Source organism: Anguilla anguilla, chromosome 19, assembly GCF_013347855.1.
Source record: "Anguilla anguilla isolate fAngAng1 chromosome 19, fAngAng1.pri, whole genome shotgun sequence".
Lineage (NCBI taxonomy): Eukaryota > Metazoa > Chordata > Actinopteri > Anguilliformes > Anguillidae > Anguilla > Anguilla anguilla.
The window spans coordinates 9,470,540-9,497,847 of NC_049219.1; the positions used below are offsets into that span (position 1 = coordinate 9,470,540).

The following is a 27,308-nucleotide window of genomic DNA, read 5'->3' on the forward strand; positions in this document are numbered from 1 at the left end:
GTTCTTTGTTTAGTTCTACCATCCTGTTAATTGTTTCCTCCTGAACTGCAATTCTGCTTTCACGGGATTGTGATTGGTCAGAAATGGCGACTGGCCATTGGTTTATCAGCAGAGCACACACACAAAATCAGTGGGGTTACATCACAGTGGAGACGGGGTACTCAGGATCATCAGCCTATCAGACGAAGCTGTCTGTTCAGCAGACGATCTCGTATTCATCCATTATCTTGAAACTGTAAAACCTTCCTTCTCATTTAAACAGTTTGCACAAACTGCGGTCAACCTTTTAATTTATGTGATTGTTAGTCCTTAAAATGTAGGAAAAAATGCCCTTTAAGGTCAAGCTTTCAACAATCCGTTCAAATGGGTGATGTGATGGGTGAATTTGAAAGAATTCAGCTTGAATGGAGTGTGCATTTCCTTGCTTTTCATTAGTCATTAATATCTTACAGGTTGAAGCGACACTTGCCGACTTTAGTGTGGCTATTCTGAAGCATTAGGAGCAATCTACAGATCTAGACGGTCCATCTGGGCCGCACGGGCACCTCCGCTAGGCTCATTTCACACTGTTTATTTTTTCTTTATCTAATCCTCAGCAGCTGTGACCAGTGGTACCGGGGGGGTCCAGAGAAAGGCCTCTGGGTCGTAAAAAAGGGTCATGTAAAGGCTTGTGGTCGCACCCCTGTTCGCAGGTCCGTCCGCGTGGAAGTGAGACCGTGTGGGACGCTGACTGACTGACCCACATACTCCAGTCCACTGCCCCGTGCCAAATCGATCCTCAGAGAAACCGCCTAGTCTGCGTTTCGTCCCCGAAACCCTCGCGCTTCCCCCGTCGGGCTGGCCAGACAAGCACCTCTCCCCAAATAGCCAACCGTCACTCCCTTGTGGCTCTTTTCTTGTCTTTTCTGAAGGGGTTCTTAATTTCACTGACAGGATAATCTGTTCATCATCAACTCCCCTCCTCTCTGGTGCAATGGCCAAGGTTTACAGTATACAAGGTTAAAAAATATTCCTCATTTCTGAACCCTAATACAACAAAGACATGCAATATTAACAGAGCAAGCCTGGGCTGAGATGATAGACTAAAACAGTTTACAATTTCACCCAGTCCCAGTGAACAGGACAAACTGAGAGTTTACGCTGCAGTATACGGGTCAGAGAGAGAGAGAGAGCGCGCGCACCGGCATGCACACCTCATAAGAGTTAATCAGCTCTCAGCAGTCATTAGCCGGAAAGAATGCCACATTCCCGCAGGAAACCGAGGGAATGAAAAGGCTCCCCGCTGTCGGCAGGTTATAAACGTCGGTCAAGGTCCGTCCTGCAGGATGCTGGCTACCTTTGACCTACTGCTACCAGCAGTAATCAGCTCAAAGCGGTGACTCTGCGACCAAATCCTGCAACCGGTTTGTCACATGACTGCGCTCATCGGAGAAATTATTTCCGTGTTCTCAGGGATCTCACTCAACTGAATGAAATCCTGACTGGTGTTTTTTTTTTTCCTGCCCTGCTTCCTGCACCGAGCTGCCATTGGAACGCGTCGCCGAGCTGGGGGGCACTTCGGGGAAGGGGACCCGCTCATTTCACCGCAAAGACGCGAGCCGCAGCAATAACATGCTCACACGGGTGAAATCTGCGGTGGCCAGTTTCATGGGAGGCATAATGGCTGGCGGTTCCAATGGAGACAACTTCAGCGGTTCCGACCTGCCGCTGAAATTTCCTTACATGAGACCGGAGTTTCTGGGGCTGTCACAGGACGAGATAGAGTGCTCCGCGGATCACATCGCGCGGCCGATTCTCATTCTGAAGGAGACGAAGAGATTGCCTTGGGCTACTGGCTATGCAGAGTAAGTAGCGACGCCGCGTCCATCTTAAACTAATAGCAAACCCGCTTCTGTAGCTATGCGCATCGCTCTGATGATGCTGCTGCTGCTGCAACAGACTCATCATGTGCTGCGACTGTCTTTGAGAATCCATCGGGGCGACGCTGCGATTTTTAATTTAAATCCCCCCTGGCCGAATTAAACGCAATATATCTGCGCGTGTATGCGTGCGCGAGAGACTGTCACAGGGGCAAAATGAAGATTAACCGCAGGACTGCGGTTCGAAATGAGATTAGACAGCAGCCGAGGTTGAATAACATCGCTGTTATGTAGGATGTTTGCTTGTTACATAATTGCATTTGGGAACGACGCTGTTTATGCATTATGAACGTTATGTTTACAAAGTCAGGCTTGAATGTTTGGTGTAGCCTACTGAAAGCTATAGCGGACGGTTACATTGCCGCAACTCCCCTCTCATTCTGCAGCCAGGTACCGTCGCTACCCCGTACATTTATGATGTAAAGTGACAGCCGCGCCATACCCATTACGCATCGAGGTCATGATAAAATCTAATTTCGTGTTGATATTAACTGTTGGTTTAAATATATTGTCGACCACTCAATAAACGGAAACATATCTCGTGGAATGGGTTTTGACCTGTTCTCGGATACGGCTGTTCATTTTACTTAACTTCATTCTGGCCTGCGGTGCTGTGGGCATTCTCTCATAGGCCGTGGGTCGTCTCAATTGACCAGACACAGTAGAGGAATCGTATTGGACGCATTTCATTACAACTTTCGTTTTCTAAATTCAGAAAACTGAAACTTGGGATCAAAGAAGGGGGTAATTCAAATGTATAGATAAGCACACACATACTGCAAAATATCAGTGCCCACATTTGGACCCAAAGGGCTGTCCTCAGCAAATTCAATTTTAAATGGCCTTAGAATGACGTACATTTGTTTTGGCATTAGGGTTAGGGTCTGGTTAGCGCACGGGGTGGGAGTGGGGTCATAATTAGTGAGACTTCTATGTTAGCATGAACAGCTAAGTCTTTTCACACATCAGTTCCTCTGTATGCAACAACCGGTACATTACATGGTAACTGCACAGTTGCATTACGACCCAGCCCTGTTAATTTAAGCGCATTCGATAACTGCTGTAAGATCTCTTGCTGGTGGCGATATTGCCGGGTCCTGTAGGTTCCGCACACCTGTGGCCTTGCAGTTGCACGGTCGCAGTTTCAGGTGGGACCTCTTTAGCAGGGCACCGCTGCAGTCAGGGCTCTGTATTATGACGCACAGAGAGCCTTGTGAGGGGAAGCCAAGCTGCAGTTTCCACTTTGCGTTTGTGAATGCAGAAATCAGTAATGTGGAGCGTCGGTGCTAGGAGACCCAGTTTAATTCACATTCAGAAGGAAAGTGAAGGGAGCCTGCTTCCTTCTGTTATACGGTGGAAGGGTCTAACTGAATTTGGAGCATGTTGGGTCTTCTCGCATGCAAATAATTAAAGGCTCATTTAAATACCTAGATAGCAACAAAACCAGCAATCTAGCCAGCTACACAGTAAATTGCCCAGAGTTAATTAAACTCTAACAGAAGAGTGCATAAGAGTCCAGTTGGGACCACATGCACCTTATGAGTTGATCACTCAATCATTCTGGCTGAATTTTAAAATGATTTGTACACATCTTCAGTAGCTAGCACTCTGCCTAATTGCGTCAGTGTCTGACTATGCAAAACAGGTGTTTCCTAATAAACGAATCTCTTTAAGCATACATCCTTGAGCAGCACAAGCCAGCCGGTTGAATCGCAGAAGCATTTCTTATTCCCATAATGAAAAGGTGGTTCGTTCATGCGTTCTCTCATTGCACATGCCCTGAAATCCAATCCAAGCCCAACGAAGCTAAAGAAAGGAAGAGAGGGGAAGGGAGGGCAAGGAATTGCAGGAATTGTTCTGGGTGAGTCTGGGGGAGGCTTGTAAGTTTTAGAGTAAAAACCGATAACTGCAAACTGCAGCTTTGTGATTTTTCACATTCCAACGACAGAGGGATAAATAAAACACAACAGTACGGAACGTCTCCTTTAAAGGTAACGGCAGGGCATACAAAATTTTAAAAAGTTAAAAAAACAAACAATGGGACTGAAATGCAAGGAAGGTCTGTCTGCTGTTTCAGCTGTTTTCGGTAACGCTGTTGTTTCCGGAATGTTTCCCCCCAATGGCATTCCCACACTGGAGGGGGGGGGGGGTCCCGTGGTTCTCTTCCTCAGTTAATGTGATCTGCACTCACTCAACGAAACCTCTGAACACCTTTGAAGCGTGAATTTGGTGGCCACGGCGATGCCAGGCTGTCGCACGAACGCGGTTGGTTATCTCTGTTCTGCGTGTACGGCGTCTTACAGAAGACATCGTTTCCGATCGCGGCCTCTCTGGAGATTATCTGAACACCGCAGATCTGCTGATCCACCTGACGAGTTCATACAAAACTTCTACGAGTCGACGCATCAGAAACCTGGGCCACAGGTCAGGTCTTAGAGAAACGTTTACAAAGTCTGAAGTGATTTTAGACACATTCCTACTCTTTCCAAGACATTCTGAGGGAAAAAGGAGATCATTTTCTCTTTCCTCTTTCTGCGCGTCCTAAACTCCTTCGCACTATGGTGACACTGTTCTCAGTGTGTCTGACAATAGCAACGCTGCTCAGAGGACTCTTACCTGCAGTCACTTCGGCCTGTATTCAGACCGTTCACACAAACTGTGCTATCGCATTCCCTGAGTTTGTCCTAAAGCTGGATGGCTTTTTTGTGCCTTCCACGTGAAATGCCATTATTCTCAAGAATTTTCATGGGATAGTCACAGACAGGAAGGAACACAAGCAGCATTAGATTACGCTACTAATGACCACATTAATTAGTTGCATTTGTGGAATAATCCGTTTGTGCGGGAGACCCAGTAATACGGCCTAAAGCCACTCTTGTGTTCGGGCATTGTGCTCCAGCTCCCCTGGTTACTGGCGCATGCCACTGTGCCAGAGAATGAGTTCATCTGCCCAGTAATCCCACTGATGGAAAACAGGCGGACGGTTCAAAATACATGGCATACTTGCTAAATAGCTGTCACCAGGGGTTTCTTCCTGAAGTGACTTCATTCAAGTTGTACACAGCGGCCAAAATTTGAGAATCGTTCCCAGGTGCTCTGAAATTATAGACATTCGTCTTCCGATAAACCTGCAAATTCAACTTTTACAAAGAACTTTTAACAGAGGCAGCTCACTATTTGTCTGCTATGGGAATGTGGGTCAATACCAGTTTGTGTGTTGGATCGCTCTCTGGCACGGTGTCGGAACACCTAGGCTCGCCTGTCTCCGCTGCTACGCTTGTCCCCGCTGTGGAGTAATCCCCGTGTTGCGGTGGGTGTCGTGTTTACATTTTTCCTCGCTGCGCGCGCGTGTCTCATTCTTCCAGTCTGTCTTTAAATTGGCTGTCTCCATCTTTCCGGTTACTCCGGTTTTGAAAAAGCCGCCGTTTTCCGTTTCTTGTGGACAGTGATTGACTTTGCTTGTTTGACCTTGTTTTGATCGATTTTCCTGGTTGGATTTCGTGTCTGACTATTGACTCGCTCTATTCGACCGCAACTCTCGTTTTGCCCCTCTGCTCACTATATAGTGACCCCGGTTTGTTAGTGTTCCCAGCTAGATTACAAAGCATTCCATCGGGACACTACTTTGTTATTTTTCCTTAATTATTTTGAAGGTAACTCTTGGTGGGTGGTTTTAATTTTTCGTTGGGGGGTGTGCCGTTCGGACTCTGGGTCTCAGCCTGCATATTCATTTGTCCCGAAGCTCAGCGTTCAAAGCTGCCCCGTACCTGGAAAGACTCGAAAGACTAGCCGGGTCAGTTGGTTTGGGATAGGCAGATAGGGACCGGAGCTACTCGTCGGTCAGCATTTTTACTTCCATTGTCTGTTCCCCCCTCACTTCCCTTATCGTTTATCCTGTTGCGGTGTGACCCAGAGCGGGACGTAGCTCCCAGCTTTAGCACATTGCCTTGAGCCCGCTGCATGTGGATGCTGAATTATTAGTCCCGAGATGGTGACCCAAATGAAAGGCAGGTGAGAGAGAGACAGAGAGAGAGGGAGGAGGGAGGAGGGGGGAGGGTGGTGGGGGGGCATCCTGGTGAGGGGTCTGCTGCTGAGTCCCTAGGCCTCAGCCCTCTGCTTTAGGAAATTAAACGCTGACCTTCCACCTGAACGGATTAAATCCCCAGAAATTCTCAGAATCCTGTCGTACAGCATGCATCAAGCGATCAAGCGTTTTGGACTGAGGCCCTGTTAATTCCTTCTGCCCCGTCCCGTTCCAAAACAAGGCACTGCATTCACCGGACACAGTGCCTTAAAAGGGGCATAGGTTGAGTTGATAAGCAGTGAATGTTCAGCATTCACACTGACACTTCTTTCTGTTACTCCTAATGATTTAAAAGCCTCGGCATTTTCACGTTACTGGACTATTTCTGTGTAATGCAATAACCGTCCCAGCTGGGCTGTGTGACGGACATCTCGTGGTCCAGTTTAGGGTCTGTGCTTTCTTGAGTTCCCATAATGAGTACCTGTCCTCAGCATTAAGGCTAATTCACACGGTATGGCAGTTACTCTTACTCTCTGGGTAAGGGAAATTCTGTGTAAACTGCATAAAGAGCAACAGCCCTCGCACGGCTGAACCCAAGATATGAGGAAGAGAGACGGATTCTTGCTCGGTTCAAATTCTTGAGGATTAACGGAATGTTCAAATGTTTAATCACCATGGTCACGGTCATTTGAGAATGCATCATGCATCTCCATGAGGCAAAAGAGAGGCTGTCTATGGGGCTGCAAATCTCAGACGATGATCAGAATCATCTCGCATCACGCTGACGATCGGAAGCCAGCTGGAACCGGGTTGCTGGCGTCGCGCGTTTGGTGCCACAGGTGTTGGGGACAAGCGACAATGTCACCTCCTCTCATCGAAGGAGTGCAGTTCTGAGCTGCACCGAGTTCCTCCTCCGCTCCCAACACTCCAAATTGCCAAGACCTGCGGAGGATTCGCTCAGGAGATCATCCAGGAGAAAAGCAGCGCGAGCGGCAACGTGAAAGGAAATGTCGCGGACCCTCAGACCTCAGAGGCTATAAATACACCCGGCGCTGTGCGTGCTACTCTGAACCTCCATTTTGCCACACGCTGGCGAGCCCTCGGCGATAATCCGCCTCCGTATCCGATGTCTGAGAGCAAAGGGGCAGGAGTGCTGCCATTGTGCTGCTGCCTTTTCCCAAAACCGGCGGGAGCGCAAGCTGCCTGCGTGACTCCCGAAACTGGGTCAGCGCCTCTGCGTCGAAAAGCCTTCTTAACGCATGCGGGCGGCGTGCTGACGTTTCTCAGGCAGAACGGGCAGGGGGTTCCTCCCGCATGTCGCAGGGGTTTTAGAGGCACAGGTGACGTCCAGGTAAAAAATTCTCAGTTTCACCCCTTAACGTATGACTGTGACAGAATGGTGTTTGACCACTGGCGGCCCAGGGTAGTTCATTGCCGGTTTACTCGATGCCCATTTTCATACTGCTGTTTCAGGAAAAGCGGGCTTTGGCTGAGTCGTTAGCATTTTTTTTGAAAAAAAAGGTGCAAACTAGGAGCTGACGTGGATCAGAGGGAAATTTGACTCTCCTTAAGAAGGCTTGCCTCATCCTCCCGGCCCCCTACTCCCTCAGACGGAGGGCAGTGCGTAACGCGCTCGAGCGGGGGGGCGGGGGAGCGCCTGGCCTCGTTGGCTTCTGAACGTAGCCGCGTACGGCGTGTGCCGCGGCGCTCTGCTTGGATTGAGTTCCACCGGGCTCGCACTGACAGTGGCTAACTGAACAGTCTAAACACGAGCCGTTCGGGGGAGATTTCTGTCCCGGCCGAGGAGTCTCTCCCCCCCCGAGACCCTTCCGCTGGCAGAAGAGTTTGACATCCAGGCTGACTAGACTAGAGCAGCTCTGCTCAGTAAGAGCGCCCGTCCGATGTCTGTGATGCCGTATCACGGAAGATAAAATGTACAATGTGCAACTCTGAAAACCCTGAAGCTGCACTATGCTGCACTATGAAGACAGCTAGCACGCGTTCCCCCCCCCCCCCCCCGTGTACAACACGTTCGTTCAGGGGCACCATTTTATATTCCACGGTTATACCACACCCGTCCAAGAGTATGTTTTTTTTTGGAATTTTTTTTTTCCCCCCATTGCTGTCAATTACGAACAGGCTAGTGGTTGTTGTATCAGCGTTAGAATGTTCATTTAAGAACATCCTAAGAACATACTTTGCGATCTTACACCTTATTGGGTGAAAGCTCCAACAATCACGAGTCACCCACGTTTCGCTACTTCGGGCTAGGGTCTGAGTTTATGCCGTTTCCCAGACGACCCCGACAGTTAAACGAACGAAGCAAAAGTAAACGATGTTTTCCTTTCCGCTCCGCCTGGCACTTGGCAGTGTGTCAGTGCGATCTGCGTGGGGTTGCGGGCAGCCTGTGCCCCCTGGTCCTGCTGCGGCTCCACTGTTTTCTGGCCCTGGCTGTTTGTTGGCAGGACTCCTGAATGAGAGGATGTTCCCCTCAGGCTAGGCTGTGTGGAACAGGGTCAGCCACCCTTCCCCCCCCACCACCCCCACGGTCACTGACACGAGGATGGATGGGGAGGGAGGGAGGGAGAGACAGAGAGAGAGAGAGAGAGGGAGAGGGAGGGAGAGAGAGAGAGAGACGCAGAGCCACAGATCCTTGTTTCCTGGTCTGTCCGAAAACTCTAAACATACCCCTTTAGCAAATCAATAGCTTAGAATGATAGGGTCCTTCTTGTAATTTTTATGAAAATGAGTCTTTAACACGGGAATGGCCTTTTCCTATCTGTTATGCATAGGCTAATAAACGCCTGAAATTATTTATTACTTATTATTAAGCTCATACACGTGCAACACAAAACTGCCAGGATTATTAAATCATATGATCATATAATATTATAATAATATCTCAAATATATACAACCTGCGGATGAAACCCTGCACTTATTCGCTGTAGCGACGGTTTGTTCTCTCTCATCTGACCTGGCAGGCGATCGTCTGTGCTGAGAGAAACGCTCGAGGCCAGAGGGTGGGCTGTGTTTCTTTGGGGGAATGGAAATCGCGGCTGCAGCGCTTCAAGGCTTTGCCGTCAGAATAACACGATTTAAATGTGTAGCTGTGACCCGGGACAGCCTCAAGAGATCTGGCGCGGGGGGACATGGCGGTGTGCGTACAGAATCTGAGGGGGGGTGGGGGGGGGGGGGGCGTGAAGTTCGCCATCCCCTCTTGCCAATGTCCACCTATCAGCAGCCGCCACACCGGAGCTGCCGATCTATACGGAGTAAAATGTCCCGTGTTAAATCGACTCTTACAGAGTACGCACGGTCCCTGTTGCACTCGTACAGCATGTACTCTGTTAGAGTTGAATTAACACTGGACATTTTACCCGTGTTTATTTTGTACTTCTTGGGCGTCGCCTACCCTGTGACCCTTATTGAACCCAGTGGACCCTCGCTATGAATTATGGGGGCTGGAAAAGGACACTGCGGGGACACACTTGTTTACCCCAGGGTTTCTCTGCCGCCCTTTTGACCCTTAGTGACCCCTTTTTCCGGCTCCTTTTGTCCCAGCGCCCAATGAAATCTACTGAGAGCCCTCGCTGAGTAACCCCAGTGCAGACTGATGAAGGCAAACTGAACCTTGCGCACATTATTATTCAGTGTCCTATTTGCCTAGCTTTTTGCATTGAGTTTAATTTGAATGCGAGTGATGCGTGCATGCAAAATTGTTAAAGAAATACACCTACAACGCAGGTAATGATAATCTCTGCCCCCTCCAAGATTAATTAATCAATCAATCAATCAAATCAATGTGATTCGGTGGCAGGGTGTATAGACTGCTCGATGCAGTGAAGGTCAAGACACACCACAACGGGGAGATGGCAAACGTTATTCAAGTGACCCATCAACGCAACATCAGGTCAATCTTCACTATACAGTATGCATGGTCATTATACAAGACCAAGCAATCCTTTTAGCCTTAAAACCCGTTCGTTCTTAACAGTGTCAAGGTACACGAGCTGTGTAACAAACCAAATAGAGTATGTCACACACAAAGATCAAGGGCAGTGAACTACTGCCATAGGTTGCTTCTCAAACCTGAGAGTGAACTGTAGCACAATTTAAAAAGTTTACAGAAGGTATAAAAAAAAAACATGCATTCAGCTGTAGGCGGTCAGTGAAACAGAGCCTGCAGGGCACTCAAAATCAGAGCTGGCATTGATCGACATGAACTGAAATTCAAGACAGGAAGTGAAAAGTCCTCACAGAATACGACCGTTATTTTTCCCCTGTGCTGGACTGAGCCGAAAGGGAACGGACCCTGACCCTGCCCCGAATGCATTTCCGCCGTTTGGGTGGATCGGGTAGCGCACTACACATTACAACCCTCTGGTGTACTGGAACCAATGAAATACTCTCAAATAGTGCAGACCCCGCCTTCTGGTCATATTGGCAGGCTCAATTACACCAGGCAAGATCAACAGAGCACAGAAAAGTATTTGAATCCAAAACAAATACGTATTTGACCCAGGTCTGGTGTGAAGTATCTTGTTCAGAAAACGCACGATCACCAGCGCGGTTACACGCGGCTACTTTTCTAGCGCTTACTACGCAGACCTCCGCCCCTCACGCCAGTCAGCCGTCTCTCACATTTCCATTACCTTTGTTCAGTCTCAGCGGCCATTTTAACTTTAATCCACCTGTCAGTAGTGCATGTCTAAACCCGTATGCGTGGTGGCCTAAGAATGGTCGAATGCTATTATTGGGATGACTGTTGCTATTGTTATTAATGAATGACTGACTGGCTAATTAAATGGAGGAGCAGCCTCACTTGGGTTATGGTAACAGTGTTCCTCACCAGGCTGATATTCTCACGTAAGGTAAGCCAGCTGAGCTTTCTGGGCTGTGTTATGCTAAGGAACCGAGGCTCTTGTTAGTCCTTCTGATAAAATCCAGCATCTTTTTTCCATTGGCTGTGGCGATTCAAGCCAAAAGGAATGCTGGCCGAAACCTTGCAAAAAGCCAATCGGATCGCAGAATCTTTCGCAGGAAAACCAATCACAGCCCTTGACTGTCCCTCGTTTAAGAGAAACTGAAGGAGTGAATGAGGACTGTTGCGAACGGAGCGGTGAATGGTTTTTTGACCGCTGTGTCGCACAGGGTGATCAACGCGGGGAAGAGCACTCTGAACGAGGACCAGGCCTGCTGCGAGGTGGTGCTGGTGAAGAGGAAGGCGGGCAGCTCCACCCCCGGCAAAACGCCCACCACCAAGAGGAGGTCCTCCCTGCCCAACGGGGAGGGCCTGGGCCTGCGGGAGAGCTCGGTGAGTCATCACGCTCCCCGCCATCTGTTAGGCTGCCGTCTGCGCCTCGACCTATCCCATCCTGCTTTGCTCCAGCTGTCCCACCATACTCTTCCCTTGCTATCCCATCCTGCTTTGCTCCAGCTGTCCCACCATACTCTTCTCTTGCTATCCCATCCTGCTGTACTCTAGTTGTCCCACCATAGTCTTCTCTTGCTATCCCATCCTGCTGTGCTCTAGCTGTCCCACCGTACTCTTCTCTTGCTATCCCATCCTCCTTTGCTCCACCTATCCCACCATACTCTTCTCTTGCTATCCCATCCTCCTTTGCTCCACCTATCCCACCATACTCTTCTCTTGCTATCCCATCCTCCTTTGCTCCACCTATCCCACCATCCTCTTCTCTTGCTATCCCATCCTCCTTTGCTGCAGCTGTCACATAATTCTTCTCTCATGTTATCCAATCATCCTCTCCTCCAGCAATCCCATCATGCCATCTTGTTTCAGTTCTATGGTCCTCTCATCAGCTTCAAACTCTCAAGCCCGATCACACAAGTGCTACGCAATCTCTGTTCTGAGGCCTGCTTGTGGACAGGATTACGTGAGTCCACAACTACGTTGGCTTCCACGAGCAGACCGAGCAAGTCAGTTGACACATTAAAACTGGGAAATGGGAACGGTCAAATTGGCCGTTTTGAGCGCAAGAAAGGGAATTGAAAGTGAACAGTCATAACGGGCCCAGCCTTACCACTGACACCCCCTATAGACTGCAGTGTTTCAACATAATAACAAGTGTCCTGGGCGACAAAAACACATTGCAGTGAAAATATTTTCAAAAATGTCGTTTAACTTTTCACGGAATGTCCCTTGTAGTGTAGGTTTCAGCATGGTCGAATATACGGAGACTAAGTAGAGACTAAGACCAGAGACTCTAAGAGATTAAATTCTGGGTTTTAGGAGGTGAGAGAGGAATTGGAACTGCTGGTGCGGAGCTGTTCCCTTCAGACTGAAACAGTTGTGGAAGAATTTGTGTCAGTTGCGACAGTAAATAACCAAAGGCTGTGATGAGTTAGCTTGTGCTAATGGCAAAGATGAGCCTCGCCATTTTAGCTCAACACATGTTTTTTTGGGACCAATGGCAGGTAATTAACTCACATAATAAAACAATAATTTCCTGAGGCATTATCCTGCCAGACGTGATTAGCGGTTGTGAAGGTCAAACTGAAAGCAAGACAACTTTACAGTCAGAATGGATGTTCCCCATTTTTTTAAGTATCGCCTATGATTCTCGCCCTGTGATTTCACGCCTACACACGCAAAAGTGCGCTTTTGTAAGTGTTCTTGCCAAAAAAAAAAAAAAAAAAAAAAAGGGGAACTGGACAAACCCCTTACGCTGCAAGGCGAGCTCGTCAGACCGCGTATCAGTCAGCGGATCGGTTGCCAAACGTCTCGGCGTTCGTGTGCTTGGAGAGGGCGGAACAGAGCATGTGCGAGCGGCTAACCCGCGCACTGATGAACACGCGCGGGCGACGGGTGCTCGCAGGGAACCCGAGAGGCGGCATTCAAGGTTCACGTTTCAAAATTAGGAGAAAGGAACCTGGGGGGGGGGGGGGGGGGGGGGGGGGGGGGGGGGGGGGGGGGGGGGGGGGGGGGGGGGGGGGGGGGGGGGGGGGGGGGGAGTTGTGTCTAGACGGGAAGCATTTCTTCAGAAAACCGCAGCATCTTGCCTCCTCCCTCCTTTCTGCCTTAGACATTCCAGCCGGGGTTGTAACAGCTGCTGAACAATGGATCGCACTGTGTCCGCAGAGGAGGGGGGGGGAGGAGGTGCTGGGGGGGAAATTTGAGAAGGGGGTCACCGTCGGTTCAGACACCTGCTTTCGGGGGACCCGCCGCTCTGGGGGGGTGGGGAGTGGGTTTGTGTTTCTCAATTAGCCCCGGCTGCCTGGTCTGAAAAGGCTCTGCTATTAATAGAGATAATGCCATTTTAAAACCCCCCCCCCCCCCCCCCCCCCCGTTAAGCGTGTCTTATTCAATGCAATCTCGCTCTTACACGCTGATCCTCTTAAAGATGGCCCTGAGGTAGAGTTACCGCGCGTTAGAAAGCGCTGCGTCGCCACGGTTTCACTCCGCGTTATGCGCGTCAGGGCCGCCCAATCCCGTTCCTCGAGATCCACCGCTCTGTAGGTCCTAACTCCGAGCCTAACAGAACCCACCTCGTTCAACAGCTAGAGATCTCATTGTGCTGATAATTAGTAGTCAGGTGTACCAAATTAGAAAACCCACAGGATGGCAGATCTACAGAAATAGGGTTGCTGCTACATGTACACATCTCACATATGAAGTAGATTAATTACTTCACGAAGAATGAGGAAGTCCTAACCAATGACGCCCCACTGTTTTAGCCAGGAAGCAACGTGGACTGAATAAAACTGTGCTGTTTTACTCACCAGATTTAAACAGTGGTTCTCTGAACTGTAGTAATACCCTCTAACACGCGGGGTCGGATGTGCAGCGCTGATCTTTAACGCGCGGCAGCGTCGCTCAGACCCGGTGCCTCGCGCGGGAGGTTTGTGATGCAGCGTCACGCGGTTCTGAATCGCGCGTGCTGCCCGCGGCGTGGCCATCTGGTCAGGCCCGGGGAAAGCTTTCACCGCTTCCTGTGCGGAAAGCGAAAGGACGAGCGGCGTCGGGCTGGCGAAAGCAGGCTTAGAAAGTCAGCAGACTTGCGCTTTTTACACCCGGCAGAAAAGTTAGTTACGACGATGTTACGGTTTAGGTAAAGCCAGGGTCGGACTGTAATCAATAGCATGTGATGCATCAAGTAGAAACCCAGTGGTACACGCCAATGATTGCCCTCTGAAACTGTATCAGAACCAACAGCTCTGGGACAGGAATAAAGCTTCAATTTTGTTATGAACAGTACAACAACCTTTTAACAGTAGTTAATCTTTGTGTACGTAAATATTTCAAGAGTGACAATGAATTAACACTCAAAATTGTCTGTCTTGTGTGTGTCTGTGTGTGTGTGTGCATGCGTGTGTGTATGCACGTGTGTGTGTGTGTGTGTGTGTGTGGTGTGTGTGGTGTGTGCATGCTTGTGTGTGTGTGTGTGTGTGGTGTGCGTGCGTGCATGCGTGCGTGTCGTGTGTGTGTATCTGTGTGTGTGCAGGACTCTGACGGGCTGGCCTTCCATTACTGGGCCCTGTTCGACGGGCACGCGGGCTCTGGGGCGGCGGTGGTGGCCTCCAAGCTGCTGCAGCACCACATCGTGGAGCAGCTCCAGGACGTGCTGGACGTCCTGCGCAACTCCGCCCTCCTGCCCCCCACCTGCCTGGGGGAGGAGCCCAACAGCAGCAGCACGCCCGCCTCCCACCGCGCCCTCACCCGCGCCGCCTCCCTCCGGGGGGCCGCGGGGGCCCCCGGCTCGCCGGGCACGCCCCCCCCGACCCGCTTCTTCACCGAGAAGAAGGTGGAGCACGAGAGCCTGGTGATCGGGGCCATGGAGAACGCCTTCAAGGAGATGGTGAGGGTCCCGCCCCTACCCCTGCCCCCGCCCCATCAACCCTAACCCTAACCCCTACCCCCGTCCCGCAGGGCGTCATCATCAGTACTCTTAACTGGTGGGCCTGGACCGGTCGCCCATGGTTACAAGGTTGCAGGGGAGGGGGGGGGGGGGGGGGGTGTTGTTGTTGATTCCGGCTGTCACAGAAGGGGAAGTTGTGCTTGTGATATATGTGGATGGTGAAGAGAACTTTCACAATCTGCTCGCCAGCACAGCTTGCCGTTGCCTGGTTCTGACAGATTGAGATCTTCCGTCTAATCTGCAGGGATTTTATATTTTTAACGCAATGCTGGAGTGCTACTGATATGTTTCCACTAGGCGGCAGTGTGACTCAATATATTCTGCCATCCTCAGGTGCTTGTCACGAAATGCGCTCGAAACGAAAATTCCCGCTACAACAACGAGAGGCAGTGGTACAGTGTGTTTACGTGTTCGCACACCATGATTTCTGTTAACGGCTTTGCAAATTTACAATCGTAACCGATTGCAACCAGAGAAATGGCACCTTCAGAAGGTATTTCAAATCGACAATCCACAAAACCAAAAACCCTTTGTCCCATCTCTCACTGTCCTTCTTTACTCTATGAGTTCAATTGTAAAAATGCACAACGTATAATAATAATTTCAGTCCAGGTCTAGCTGCCATAATGAGGGCTTTTGTGAGACCTCAAAGGTCTGCACTGTCTGGCTTTTATTCGGATGGATAACAGCCTGCTTTTTAAAGAGGATTAATATGTCTGATATTATGCGCACAGACCTGCGCGGGCATGCCCTTGCTTTGGAGCAAACATGGCGGATCCCTGGACTCAGATCCCTGACTGCTAGTGGCCGTGTGTGAAGGTCACGCAGGCAAAGCGCTGGCTTCAGGGAGCCTGTGTTCCGTGCTCATGTCCTCGATGCAGAGGCGAAGCTTCTTCCTCGCCCCTCAAGGAGTTCTGAAGCCTCGTCTGCTTCATGCGTTGTGCAGAAACGAAGCGTCTGTCTGTCCCGCCACGTTCGGACGGACCTTTCAAACCCTTTCCGCTAAACCCACTTTTTCTACGCCGCCGTTGTCTCTCTCCAACCCAGATTTTTCACGAAGCCCTTTTTATTTCGCAAATGGAATGACTCCATTTTATGTATTTTTTAAAAATCCGGTTTATCTTATCTCCGTATCCCTGTCTGATGCTCTGCCAGCAGAGTGGCAGTGCCTTCCTATGGAAACGAGCCCGTTTGGGGTGGGGGGGTGGATCTGCCGGAGACAGATAAACACAGAGGAGCGCGTAAGGCATCAAACAGGAAGGGGATTGTGCTTGGGGGGTGGGGGGGGGGGGGGGCTTTATCAGTCGCGGTGTCTGCGCAGGCTGTAAGTGGCGGGGGATTGAGATCTGAGGAAAAGGCCCGCGTGTCATCAGCCCCCCCCCCCCCCCCCCCAGGCCACAGCAGAGCTGAAATACGCGCTGTGCTCTGTGGTGCGGAGCGCGTGTCATCATGCCCGCCCCCCATGCCTTGCATCGCGGCCCCAGTGTGGACACACGGATCGGATGCTTGATTAACGACCCAGCTGAAAGCGTGGGAGGAGCACGTTCCCGGGGGGGGGAGTCACGTCGTACTCAAGGACAGGCCTGCACACCCAGAGCGCTCCCTCACAGTGCAGCTGAGGTCGTGGGCCAGCAGTGTAGTATTGCGGTAATGAGGTTACTGTGCTCGTGACTCTGAGGCTGCAGGCTAAAACCCAGCTGTATGAGGGTATAAAAAAGGGGGTTGTGTGCTTTGCACTGGACAAGGGGAAGGGTCCTGGATCTCTGCTTCTGGCTGTTCTGTCACCACTGCAAATGCAGTTAGCAAAGCCAGGCCTCTTCAGCCAGATTAAATCAAGCACACACGCAAACATACGCACATGCAAACCCACACACGCACGCATGCACGCACGCACGCATATGCACACGCACAAACACACGCACACACATGCAAACACACACACACACACACACACATAAATATATACTCACACACACACGTGCACACATATATACACACACACACTGCCATTTCAGGGCATATAATACATGCATCCACAAGTAAGTAACTTACACTAACACAAAGGTCCTGCACATGTTTAATGCTCCCAGAGTGAGTCCTAAACTGCGACACAAAAACGAGGCTTGACCGGGGAACTTTCCTGAAGGGACGGCTGCCATATTTACGCCCTCACTCTGTCCTTTGACACTGAAGTGTTATTGGACCAGAGATGAAGACCAGACTACACTGAAATAAGTGCTGTGCTGTGACTGGACCAGAGGTAACGACCAGACTGCACCGGACTGAGCGCTGTGATTGGCTGTTGAGTGTCGCGTCTCTCTCTCTGTGTGCGCAGGATGCGCAGATCGAGCGGGAGAAGGCCGTGTACAGCATCTCCGGGGGCTGCACGGCGCTGGTGGTGGTCTTCCTCCTGGGGAAGCTGTACGTGGGCAACGCCGGGGACAGCAGGTCAGAAGCTCCGCCCCTCACTGCCTTTACACTGCGCGCTGTAATGTGTGAGTGTGTGTGTGTGTGTGTGTGTGTGTGTGTGTGTGTGTGTGTGCGTGTGTGTGCGCATCAGACCTGGGTCAAATCTGAAATCCTTTAACAAATAAAGTAATACATATCCACCAGTTAAAATAACCCATAAAGCAACAGGAAGATTTGTAATAGTTAAAATGTCAATAATTTAAAAAGTAATCTATGGTGTTTTCATTAAATATTCTTTTCATAAATATTAAATAAATACAATTCTCCCTTCATTTGATTAGTCAATTCGGTTCACATATTTTTGTGGAAAATTCTAAAGGATCTGCCAGGCTGTTTTCAAATTTCACCAGCATCTTAAGGTATTAAGTATACTTGCCCCAGGTCTGTAAATGTGCTGTGCGTGTATTGTAGGTATATGAATTCATAAACAGATATAGATGCATAATATATGGATTGCGTGCGTTTCCAAAGCGTTCACATCTGATTAGCCTGTACAGAAGGTTGTGCGCGCACTTTTCAAGAGCAGCGCCGTTTTCATGGCAACGCTGCCGCAACAGACGCCCCGCCCCCACTCCCCTGTCACTCCGCGCGCCGATTCGCTGGCCTTCGCAGGTGACATCACGCGTCGTCAGCGGAGGTGCGGAGTGATTACGGCTCGCCGTCTGTTCCTCCCCCCCCCCCCCCACGTCTCCTACTCTGACACATGAAATGAAACCTTTTGACATTGACATTGAAACAAAAGCTTGTTTGATTGGCTAACACTATGTATCTAATTACCCAATCACATTATTCTGCTGTGAGTGTGCTCTAGGGAAGTTCATTCCATTCTCCGAATGCGCGTACGTGAAGTTTTTTGTCCTACTGCTCGCCCTACCGGACATCCTGTCGCCGCGGCGCGCAGGAAGTGGGAGAGGAAGTGGGGCGTGAACGAACGGGAGCGTGACAGCAGGGCCCGCCCGGGCACTAGATATACCAGCGCGGTCCCGCTGGCATTCAGCTGGCCCCGCCCCTGGAGGGAGCGGGCTACTGCACCAATCACGATGAAGGACTAGACCCAACGCTGACAACTCTGCCAAATGCCTTTTTTTCTATGCTTCTTGCCGTGGGAAATTAAACGACTATGACCTGCACTCAAATCGACACTTGCCCTTCACCGTGACTAACAAGTAAAGCACACACACGGCAGCTTTTCCTTCATGAGCTCAGCTTGGCGGCTTCGCCGCAGCGAACGCGGAACTCGGCAAACGAGAGACGGAAACGTGTCCCCCGTCTGCTCCAAATAATCAAAGCAAGGCGTTTCCATGACTCAGTATTCCGTTTCACAGAAGAACGTTGCCTAACAGAACACACATTTATTTGGGCTACGGTTATCGGAGGAAAGACTGTTTACGTGACTCAGGCCGTAGCTGGAATACTGGAACGCGCTGGCTAACGCCGGAATACCAGTGCGCGTGTTTACAACATCGCGACTGCGTTCCGGTAACGGCGTCTGCTGTTGCCACGGGTTATTTGATTTGCTTCCCCGTTTTCTTTTCCCGTCAGAGCCATAATCATTCGGAACGGGGAAGTGGTCCCCATGTCCTCAGAGTTCACCCCGGAGTCCGAACGCCAGAGGCTGCAGTTTCTGGTAAGGGCGGGGTGGCAAGGTGCTTTAAAAAAAAATAAAAGCTTGTTCTATGATAAACTACCAGGAGAGGTTTCAAAATAAGAGCGCGGTCTGTGTGCAAGTTTTCAGGCGTGCCTCCCTGCTTCCTGGGGGCGGGGCCTCTGTGTTTTTTGTTTTTCTTTACAGGGCTACATGCAGCCGCACCTGCTGGGGAACGAGTTCACACACCTGGAGTTCCCCAGGAGGGTGCAGAGGAAGGAGGTGGGGAAGAGGATGCTGTACCGCGACTTCACCATGAGCGGCTGGTGAGTGAGCGCCGCGCGGCTCTCGCTCTGCCCGTTTCCGTTAAACGTCGCTGCGCTGGCGCGACCGCGCGTGCGACGGCGATGCCAAAGCAGTTAACAGTGAGACCAGACGCCGATAAACAGCCCAGCTGAATGGAGCCAATAGTGAGAAAACGCAAGGAAGGAAACCGATGCCGGTTTAATGACAATCTTTCTCTCTTCCTTAGTGTCTCTCTCACTTTCCCTCTTTTCCTCTCTCTCTCTGTCCCCCTATCTCTTTTCCTCTTTTCCTCTCTCTCTTCTTCCCCTCTCTCTGTCCCTCTCTCTCTCTCTCGGGGAATGACACAGCAGACCTAAATCTGTGTTCAGGAATGATTCCTCTGATTAGCGGGCGCAGTGGTCCCCCGTCTCCCCTGCTTGCGGCTGCAGCGGTATTGACACCGCCTCTGGTCTGCTGCCATGCCGCCTGAACCCACACAATCCCAGCTCCTGCACCCGCCGTCCTGTGCATTACTCCCAAAGGCACAGTGACAGTGACACGCGCGGTTTCGCCATCGGTGAACTGTCCGTTAATAATCCGCTGGAAGTCGCGGGACGCTCGGTATCTACGGGTGACGCCGACGGACCGCTGCGTAGGCACAGAACGCCTCGAAAGACCGGCTTCCTGGATTCAGACCTTCTCACCTGCGCCTGAAAGTCGTTTGACGTAACCGCAAATCAAACGGCTTAAAAGGTTGGCCCCCGAACGCACGGGGGGAGGGGGGGGCGGTGGACGTGCGCTCGCGGTGACGTTTCCCCCCCCCCCCCCCCCGAAATGACCGAGTCACGACAGAAGGCGGCGAGAAGAGAGAAGAAATCTCGCCCCCCCCCCGCGGTGCCGTTTCCATGGAAACCGAAAAAACCGCGCGCGCAGCCGATTAACCGATTGCTGCCTGCAGTCAGCCTGAGGCCCAGCAGTAAAAAGGTCCGCGGCAGTTCAGCTTGCAGACCCCGCGGCCCTGCGGCCCTTGCTCGTTATAATTATCACAGTAGCGAGGTGCGGGTCCGTCCTCGCGGCCTGAGAGCCTGTGATGTATTTTTAAACAGGCACTTCAAGCGGTCAGCCCCAGAAAAAAAAAAAAAAAAAAAAAAAAAAAAAGACCCGGGTCAGGCGAGGTGGAGAGGTTTAAATTCGGCACGCTCCTCTACAAGGGCAAGCGTGCGAGGCCAGTTCAGTGCACGAGAAACCGTGTCACCCATTTTGAATTTTTTTTGCTGACGTAAGGCAGGCTGCTGTGAAGGATTAACGGTTCCTTTTCTGGGTAAATTAAAGCTCGGGTGGGGGGGTTGCGTTGTGTTCCAAGTCTAGCGAAATGACTCTGAACGCTTCCTTACTGGGAAGAGTGTGTGTGTGTGTGTGCGCGCTGTGTGTGGGGGGGGAAGGTCACGGACTGTGCGAGAGTGTGTGTGTGTCAGTGTGAAAGAGAGAGAGAGAGAGTGTGTGTGTCAGTGTGAAAGAGAGAGAGAGAGAGAGTGTGTGTGTCAGAGTGAGTGAGAGCGAGAGAGAGAGAGAGAGAGAGAGTGTGTGGAGCAGAGATATAAAGAAATAAGCATTTTTAAAAAAGTTTAAGAGATTTTGTGAATCACAAGAAACGTATCAAAAATCTACGCTGCTCGTTTCGCCGTTCTCTAACCCCGCTAACTACCATTATGCAAATGAGCAGACTGTAAGAGAGGAGAAGCTTATGAGGACTCTGTCTGTGAATCATCAGAGCCACACAACCTGTTAGCTGCTCTGTGTCACTGATCATTAACGCTGCCACACACCGGCCATCGTCTGAGCTACGTGAGCCGGAGTTACTCCTTTATCTTTCCCTGTATTTGGGATGGCTAAGCTCACCATTACTAAGGTGATATCGGTTTGCTCACAGGTGCCATTTTCTTTTCTTGGCATGCAGTGTGAACTTCCAAGAAAGAGAGAGATGCAAGTCTGGGGCAAGGTCTGAATACTGCGAAGTGTGTGTGTGTGTGTGTGTGTGTGCGTGTGCGTGTGCGTGTGCGTGTGCGTGTGCGTGTGCGTGTGCGTGTGCGTGCGTGCGTGCGTGTGTGTGTGATGTTGGGGCTGGTCACAGACTGCACTGAGTGTGTGAGACATTGTGTGTGTGAGTGTGAGACAGAGAAAGTGCGTGTATGTCTGTGTCTGTGTGTGCGTGTGCGCATGAGTGCGCGTATATGTGTGAGAGAGAGTGTGTGTATGTGTGTGTAATGTTACAGTATCTTTTGCTTTAATAGAGAGGAGCCCAGCAGGATTCTCTCTCCTCGTAGTCTCCTTGGTAACTGTAATCGCAGCTGGGTTGACGTGTTAGCGGAGACGTCTCTGCAGCGGAAATGAAGAGTGTGGCAGTGATCTGCGTGCCTGTGAGTGTGTGAGTGTGCGTGTGCGTGAGTGTGAGTGTGTGTGTGTGTGTGTGTGTGCCCGGGCAGTGATGAGGTGACCTTTGCTTTCTGTGGAGATCCTAATCCGCTCTGCCACATTCTCGGAGGGGTTCTGAAAGTCGCTGAAGGTCAGCGGTGACGGGGGGGAAGCCTTTCTGACTTGACTTGACTGTAAAACGAATACCCCCGAAAACAGCCGACTTCCCCCCAGCTTGTACGCGTAACCCGGGGTAACGGCCTGGTATTCCTGCCAATGACCCACAAATTAGCCCCTTCCTGCGCTGTGCTCTTCACCAGCTTCTTATCCAATGGAAACCTTATTACAAAAAGCTAATGGCGCTAATGAGAAGTTTCAATGACAAATAAGAAATACGCACCTATATATAGACACACAACTAAACGTAGGCTACCCAAGCCTTCTTGATTCTTGGCAATCTGTTCGATCTGTTATATTAAAAGAAATAGGAAGCCTTCATTATTTACGGTACAGTACAGTAAATCCAACATGCAAACATGGAAGAGACGACATGGTGTATTTTTAAAGCCTATTTTTACATTTCATTCCAATATAGAACGCCCAGTTGTTGATCATAGTCATCGCATGCTCTCCCCCCGTATCTGTGACCATTGAACCGGCTTCCGTACGGACTCTCAGTGATATCCTCCTGAGCTCTCTTCCTTCTCCGCTCGCGTCACGCCCAGTATCACCCAGTACCGCAGGCAGCTGGACTTCGACCTCCGGCATCGACCTCAACGGGACGGTAATGTCGCGGTGTCACACAGCCGATTACGCACACGCTCCTCGCTTGGCTTTCAGGTCCGTGGCCCGCGCCCGAACGCTTCATGAAGCAGAGAGGCCGCTCTCGGGTCAGCCCAACTTGCCGCAAGGTTGATTATGCAAAAAAAAAAAACGAAACAAAAAAAAAACAACCCCCCCTCCCCCAGTCGCGTTTACGCGAAGCCGCGAACAGACCTTTAGGTACGTGCTAAATTTAAGCGTGCTAAATTTGAGGCCATTAAATTTGATGGACTGTCAGCCTTCCCTCCGATAAATAAATAAATAAATAAACAAAAGAACTGTTCTGGCGGCGGTGAGGCAGCGGCTCGGAGGAGAGCGCGGAAGCGGGTATTAAAACGAGATTGATCTCTTTCCGTCTCGCCGCCGGCGCCCCGTTAGCATCGAGCTAGCGCCCGTCCGCCACGTTTACAGCTCTTTTGAGTGCCGAACTTTCCTCGGTATCTGCGGTGGGGGGGGGGGGGCTGGGGGGGGTCAGGGAGCCCTTTTCTTTCCTCCATGCCGTAAATCTCTTTTTCGCGTTGAAGCCGAAACGCTAACGAGGAAGGCTAACTCGGCGGGGGAGGGGGGGAGGGGGGGCGGGTGCCGAGCCGCGCTGTTCAGTGATTCCGAGGCCGCGGTTTGAAAAGTGCTGACTCTGGAGGTGCGCCTGCTGTGAGGGCATATGGTCCTCGGGAGCCAATCTGTTTAATAAAAAATAAAAAAACGTTCCTGAGGACCAGCGCGGCTCTTCGAGTGACACTCCTGAAATACCTTTGCTAATATATTCGTTGCCCTGTTGTATTATCTTACAATTTTGCACACTTTGAAGGGTGTAAGGTTGATGAGAATAACTGCTAACCCCCCAAATTATAAAACATGAATTTATGCTACTACAGAGGCTGGGAGGCGTGCAGGACCTTGGACAGCAGCCTCACACACAGACAGGCACAGCTGAGGCTGATAAGCAATCAGCTCGAGCGCTGCTCATGTCATTGCTTAGGCTCGTTATAATGGCACACCCCTTCACGGGAAGACCTGCTGTGTGCTACTGATTTGTTCTCCTGCCCTCTTACAATCTAAAATGGAGGTAAAGTACATTTAAAAAAAACTCCCTTGGCTGGCCACACTAGTAGCATTCCCTTCCCCGCCTCCCAGAGAGCCTGAGTACACACAGTCTGTCTCAGCGGACGACCAATCACGCGCAAGCTTGTCACAACACGTGACCCCGCCCGCCCACACACAGGTCTGCTGTTGTCACGCCCGAGATGCCACGCCCACCTTCAAGCTTTGCGGCTGCACACACTTTCAGAAAATCGCGTCGAATTTGCCCGCCAGCGGCCCGAGACTTTAATATTTAATCATGAAAACCAACGGTATCTTTCTGCCAGAGATTAAAAAAAAGAACTTTTCCACTTGTATTTTTCCCCCCTTCTGAAGTGCCGTAATACATCATTTACTCGCACAGTTGGTCTCCGATGCATTATTCACTAGCGGCAGCAGCTTCCCCGTCCCGTAAAGCACAAGAAAGCGGGATAAAATCCCAAATTCTGAGCACTCACACTCCCTTCAGCTTAGTCTGGCAAATGCAATGAAAGCACAGCTTTCACCGACAGTGTAATGATCTTCACTCCCCAAAATATACCATGTGTGCTGTAGTACACAATGTAGTAGTACAATATATGATTATTATTATCATTGATAATATATTAAATATGTATGTCTGGTTCACTTTCTCTTTCCTGGTTTTGGTTTTCAGTGTGTGAACATTGGTTATTTGTGGGTATCTTTTTCCTTATTGTTAATAAAGGGAAGCTAAAAGTTAAAAAAAGGCACACTCATTCTCTATGTCATTCCCTCTCCTTCATCCTCTCTCTCTCTATCTCTCCCTCCCTCCTTTTCTCTCTCTCTCTCTCTCTCTGTACATTGAAAGGCATAAAGCCCAAACGCGTTACAGTCTCCTCTCTCCTGTGCAGGGCGTATAAAACCATAGAGGACGAGGACCTGAAGTTTCCTCTGATATACGGGGAAGGGAAGAAGGTAAGAGCCCTGGCGCAGCTGGCAGAATCACTCCTCCGACCTCGAGTCTGACGACGTCAGGAACACGGGGTTGACTATCTGGTCAGGCTAAAGTATCTGTGGCATTACACATCCGACCAGATACTAAAGGAACTGTCGAAGCATGGAACTGGGGGGGGGCTCTGTTTCCTTGCAGTCCTTGTTCACCCAGTGCGAAAACTGTCCAAGTGGATGGTAAAGTATCTTAGGTTATAGTAACAATGTAACATTTCATAACATCTCTGGGACTGGAGAGCTAAATCGTTTGAAACATTCTGAGCCGGTCGGTTGGGTTGTAGGTTACCTCACGCACATGAGCTCACTAGCAGAGCGATGAAGAGTGTTAAAAGCCAGGCCAGGGGGTCCCTGCTTTGAGGGAAAGATGGATGAGAGGAGTGCCACGGTGGTGGTGGAGGGGGTGGGGGGGCACCGGGCCACAGAGCAAACGATTAATCTAGAAGGTTCCTCCCGCTGTGCGAGAGGAGACCGGCTCCTCCTCACGCTCCCTCCTCCTCCTCCTCCTCCATCTGCTCAGCGGGCTGCTCTCACCTCCCAAACCTCCCGTCTCCCCCATCTGACACCGCTCGGGCCGGCTACGCGGGCTGCCCCTGTTTCAACGGCCACGACTGCGTCACGGGGCGAACATAACCGCGCTTCAAACAGAGGAGGGCTGTGTCGGGAGAACGGAGAAGCAACGCGCCAGATGGCACAGAGACATGCTCTCATCCCTCTTAGAGAGGGCAGACGGAGAAGTGAACCTGCAATACATTTTAAAGCTTCCGTCAAATGAGTTGTTTGTGCTGTAATGCATTCTAATGTGATTCCACCTCCTGTGTTATATGGTCTGGGTGTCTGTATTATCGTCTATGTTTTTAAAAAAAAAAATGTTTTTGGGTGAATTTTGGCGGCTCTCCTCTGCAGGCGCGCGTCATGGCGACCATCGGCGTCACGCGCGGCCTCGGGGACCACGACCTGAAGGTGCACGACTCCAACATCTACATCAAGCCCTTCCTCTCCTGCTGCCCGGAGGTAGGGCCCGTGTGCCGCAAAGCAGGACTACAATACCCATAATTCCCCGGGAGACCGCGACACGCTGCTTGCGCTATGGTGTTCCTGTTAACACGCACTGTGCTACACACACACACACCCTAAGTCAGACAGAGAAATGTACTGTTGGTCAAAGCAGTATGATCGCTCTAGATAAGAATGACTGCTAAAATGGCTACGGTGTGAAAGCGTTCTCGGAAATGTGCGTCTGGGGGACAAGTTTCGTAGATGGCGGTTTGCCTCCAGAGTCTGCGTGGGCTGTGCGTGCTTGGACTTTAGAGGCAAGTTAGCCAAAACAAACCTCCAAAAGGTCAGGGGTCAATTGGGGAAACGCATTAAAATCATGGTTCACATCCTAAAACAACGGATTTGAAACGGAACTGACCCTTCCCCCCCCTGGTCTTTAAGCACCTCTCTCCACCCTCCCCCCCCCCCCCCCCCGGCAGGTGAAGGTGTACCCGCTGACGCAGTACGAGCACGGGGCCGACGACGTCCTGGTGATGGGCACCGACGGCCTGTGGGACGTGCTGTCCAACGAGGAGGTGTCCGAGGCCGTCGCCGGCTTCCTGGCCAACTGCGACCCGGACGACCTGCACAGGTGCGTGAGTCACGGGCTAACGAGCTCCGCTACACCGCACAGGTGCGTGAGTCACGGGCTAACGGGCTCCGCTACACCGCACAGGTGCGTGAGTCACGGGCTAACGAGCTCCGCTACACCGCACAGGTGCGTGAGTCACGGGCTAACGGGCTCCGCTACACCGCACAGGTGCGTGAGTCACGGGCTAACGAGCTCCGCTACACCGCACAGGTGCGTGAGTCACAGGCTGACGGGCTCCGCTACGCCGCACAGCTCCGACAGGCAGAACGCTGTCCAAGCAAGGCAAGCTAAAGCCGTTCCCAACGCTCACGCCCTGGGAATAATTAGTAAAAAAATAATTCGTGAAAATGAATAGTAATATTGCTCCGATTTTGTATCGTCATGCTATAGATGCTGCAAAGGTGTTGTAGTCTTCTCTACTTTTCCCAGTTAAGTCAGATATGCAAAGTAACCCTGAGCCTTTCCTCACGAGTACACTGTTTTTTTTTTGGGTGGTTGGGGGGGGGCGCAGGTACACCATGGCGGCTCAGGACCTGGTGATGAGGGCCCGGGGGGTGCTGAAGGACAGGGGCTGGCGCATCTCCAACGACAGGCTGGGCTCCGGGGACGACATCTCCGTCTACATCATCCCCCTGCTGTACGGCAACCGGCAGCCGTAGCCTGAGAGCAGGCTGAGCGACGGGGAGACGCCGACGCCCCCCCCCGACACCCCCAACCCAAAACCGTCCCTCTCCCTCTGCCCCCCACTGTACTGTACTGTACTGTAAGTGATGATGATCATGGAAAATCGACAGACCTGACACCCCCCAACCCAAGCGCCTCCCCCCAGCCCGTCACAGGGCCACAGTGTTTGATGACAACCCCCCCCCCCCCCCACCAACACCCTGTGCAGTGCAACGAAGAAAGTTCTCAGGATCTTCAACGCCACCTTTGTCATGTGACCCTGGATTGACAAATTGCCCCGGGATACCCTGTAGTCCCCCCCCCCCCCCCACATTGAAATGCTGCAGAAAGCCTCTTATGACTGAAGGGGGAAGTCATCTCCAGCCAGGGTGTGCCATACAGACAATCCCTGCAGCTCTGCAGCTCTCTCTGTGGATGATTCACAGTTACGACAAAATTCCTTTGCGGGGGGAGGGCCGGGGAGAGGGGGGTTGGGGGATTGTAGAGGGGGGTTGGGGGTGTGTGTTGCTGGGGCAGTGGCATGAAATACAGGGGACTGGGCTGGGAATCAG

The 27,308-nt window shown here is 51.1% G+C and overlaps 1 protein-coding gene across 1 annotated transcript; it reads left to right on the plus strand.

Moving 5' to 3' along the window:
• The first annotated feature begins 722 nt into the window (after positions 1 to 722).
• ppm1h (protein phosphatase, Mg2+/Mn2+ dependent, 1H) lies at positions 723 to 26,938 on the plus strand. Its single transcript, XM_035402341.1, has 10 exons — positions 723 to 1,844; positions 11,097 to 11,259; positions 14,408 to 14,761; positions 17,157 to 17,269; positions 18,833 to 18,917; positions 19,083 to 19,201; positions 24,347 to 24,410; positions 25,350 to 25,457; positions 25,922 to 26,073; positions 26,585 to 26,938. Exons 1-10 carry the CDS (start codon positions 1,612 to 1,614, stop codon positions 26,730 to 26,732), a joined length of 1,539 nt encoding a protein of 512 aa, XP_035258232.1. The 5' UTR covers positions 723 to 1,611; the 3' UTR covers positions 26,733 to 26,938.
• Positions 26,939 to 27,308: the final 370 nt, after the last annotated feature.

Coding starts and splice junctions, on each gene's coding strand:
- ppm1h (XM_035402341.1), top strand. CDS start 1,612: ATGCTCACACGGGTGAAATCTGCGGTGGCCAGTTTCATGGGAGGCATA. Junction 1,845..11,096: donor TGGGCTACTGGCTATGCAGA/GTAAGTAGCGAC, acceptor TGTGTCGCACAG/GGTGATCAACGCGGGGAAGA. Junction 18,918..19,082: donor GCCAGAGGCTGCAGTTTCTG/GTAAGGGCGGGG, acceptor TTTTCTTTACAG/GGCTACATGCAGCCGCACCT.